The sequence below is a fragment of the Colobus angolensis genome, unplaced genomic scaffold (assembly GCF_000951035.1).
Source record: "Colobus angolensis palliatus isolate OR3802 unplaced genomic scaffold, Cang.pa_1.0 Scaffold57, whole genome shotgun sequence".
NCBI lineage: Eukaryota > Metazoa > Chordata > Mammalia > Primates > Cercopithecidae > Colobus > Colobus angolensis.
This window is the reverse complement of record NW_012119265.1, coordinates 3074862-3077694: the sequence shown is the minus strand read 5'-3', so window position 1 is coordinate 3077694 and position 2833 is coordinate 3074862. Positions and strand designations below refer to the sequence as shown.

At 45.8% G+C, this 2833-nt stretch overlaps 1 protein-coding gene across 1 annotated transcript in view; it reads right to left on the bottom strand.

Annotated features, from left to right (window-relative positions):
* Positions 1-2833, bottom strand: part of SAMD4A (sterile alpha motif domain containing 4A) — a 228109-nt gene that overhangs the window by 89712 nt on the left and 135564 nt on the right. Inside the window, exon 3 of the mRNA XM_011961837.1 lies at positions 1149-1667. Within this exon, the coding sequence (XP_011817227.1) occupies positions 1149-1667 (519 nt within the window). The remainder of the gene's footprint in view (positions 1-1148; positions 1668-2833) is intronic.

The window sequence follows — 2833 nt, the reverse complement described above, 5'->3', positions numbered from 1 at the left end:
TATTTTTTGGTAGAGACGGGGTTTCACCATGTTGGCCAGGCTGGTCTTGAACTCCTGACCTCAAGTGATCTGACCGCCTAGGCCTCCCAAAGTGCTGGGATTACAGGCCTGAGTCTCTGTGCCAGGGCCGCAATTATTAATCCTCTCATATCTTTTAATTGGGGGTTCCTGCATGAAGACAGGCACATCAGGTCTAATTGCAAAAGCATTCCTTCAAGAAAGTTATCTTGGCACTGCCACTGTGTTCACGGACAGGTGTAAACCAGCACTAAGGAACACTGTTTGAAGACAGGGTGCATTTCCACATCGCTACTTTATATAGGCACCAATGGTGTGTTTGTCACTTTGCTCGGCCTCAGTGGGGAGACAGAGAGAGGACTCCCAGCCCCAGTGCCCAGCTGAGGGTGCAGTACTTTGCTTTAGTGGTCAAAAGAGCAGAGGGCTGTCCTCCGCTCTCCCCACCCACAAAGCAGTTCCTGACCCACCTATCCTAAGGTGTTGGACCGAACGAGAGGAAGTCCACGGCATTCTCACCAGGCCACAGCACACAGCAGCATTCTCAGTTAGCAAACCTGCTCCCACTGGTCAGGAAAAAGTGCCCCGACAACTGGGGATTAAAACCACAAAATGCAAAGGGAGGAAACATTCCAGGGTGAAATTTAAGAAAAAAAAAAAAAAAAAAAGAGAGAGAGAGAGAGAGAAAGAAAGAGGAAAAAATAAAATAAAGAAAAAGCACAAAGCCCATGAGGCTGCCTGGTTAACCATGGGTTAGAATTAGGTTTAGAGAATCACACAGTAACTCAGTGCCTCGGCAAATCCAAAACCCCAGGGTGAAAGACATGGGTGAAATGCATCTCTGTTTGTGGAAACGGGAAGTTTCTTTCTTTCATTTATTCTCTATTTATTTTTGGTCTGTTTATAACCCAAATTTGGACCGTCAATCACTTTTACCATCCCAGTATTTTCATCTTTGCAGAGTCAAAGAGCAACAAATATGGGGTCCAAAGGACCTTTCCCACAGCCAATTCCAATCAGCCCTTCTCTCCCAGGGTCACAGGGTGCACAGAGCAGACACTGTCAGCAGGACATGCCACATACACAGCAAATCGCCAAACCAGACTACATGACAGGGCTTCCGGGGAACTTACTTGTACTTGTGCTGGTTCCAATCGTATTGATTGTGGTGGGGACAGATGAGGAGGAGTAGAGGGGCACATGACCATTCTCACACCCCATGCTTTTGTCCTGCCAGTTGGAGGCATTGATGCAAATCCCAGAATCCCGAGAGTTCTGCCACCCATTGAGCTTGTCATCGGAGTTCTGTCTTTGGTGATAGTAGTGTGTCTGTCCATAATCCACAGAGTCTGAGCGGCCTCGGTTCTGGCCACCAAAGCTGGTCGACGTGCGGTCCTCCAAGTGATTCAGCCACATGGCTAAAGCACTACGGTCTTCCAACGAAGTGGCTGGATGTATCAAAGCATAGGACAGCAGCTGCCTGCTCTCCTCAATGTGCTGGTTGTGTTCAATAGAGTGAGCCAGGATTTTCGGCAGCAGTTTCATATATTCTACTTTTGCGTCGAGGTTTCCTGGCTTCAGCAAAGGCAGATGAGTTAACAGGAGAGAAATCACTTTATCCTTGGATTCCTGTTGCCATTGGTTAATGATTCCTGAAAAGGAAAATATACAGGGCAAATAAGCAAATACACCCACAATGACTCTAAACAGATACTCTAAAGAGAATTTTTATGGATTAGGGCCCCAATCTACATACCCTGGCTATATTTTCTCCAAAGAGCCTGTGCAACAGATTGGTTAACTGGCCCCAGGTTTTCAAGGGCCAGAGACTCCAGTGAAACACAGATCAAACATTCTTAGGTATTGAGTACTCAATCAAATTCTCATTCATGTTTCCAAAGAAGCTACAACTACTTTGGTACAATTGAATAGAATGCACAGCTGTTTTCTTTCTGAGAAAGGTCTAGCCCACCCCCAATAGACATGGGGCTAAGACTAAGAAGCTCTCCATAGAAAAGTGAGTGTGAACAAAGGTCCTATTCCAGAGTCCTGGGGGTGAGGCTGCTTCCCCTCCCCCAGACAGCTCCCCAGACATCTGTTGAAAGTGATTTAAATCCTGGCAAAGGCATTTGTGTGAAATTGGAAAAACTTCCTAGATGGAGAAATTTGTCAGGGAAAACAGAGCTCCACTCATCTCTGTGCAGTAAGCCTGCACCTTTCTCATGAGACGCTAACTCAGAACAACTATGGGCTCAAAGCTAGAATAAGCAATGGACCCAGACTTGGCTCCTGGGGCACCTCTAATCGCTGTTTTTCTTTATGTAGAGATCAGCTTGTTTTTATTGTGGTAAATACACATAACATTTACCATTTTAATCATATTTAAGTGTATGTTCAGTGGCATTAGGAACATTCACAGGCTGGGGGTGGTGGCTTACGCCTGTAATCCCAGCACGTTGGGAGGCTGAGGCAGGAGGATCGCTTGAGCCCAGGAGTTAGGGACCAACTTAGGCAATGAGTTGGTCCTCATCTCTACAAATAATGAGACCTCATCTCTACAAATAATTAAAAAAAAATAGCCACATGGGATGGTGTGTGCCTGTAGATCCAGCTACTCTGGAGGCTGAGGTGGGAGGATTGCTTGAGCTTGGGAGATTGAGGCTGCAGTGAGCTGTGATTGTACCACTGTATCCTGGCTTGGGTGACAGAGGAGACCCAGTCTCAAAAAAAAAAAAAAATTCACCATTTCAAAGTGTCTAATGATTTTTAGCATCTTCCCAGAATTGTGCAACCATCTGATTCCTTACTTTTTTTACTT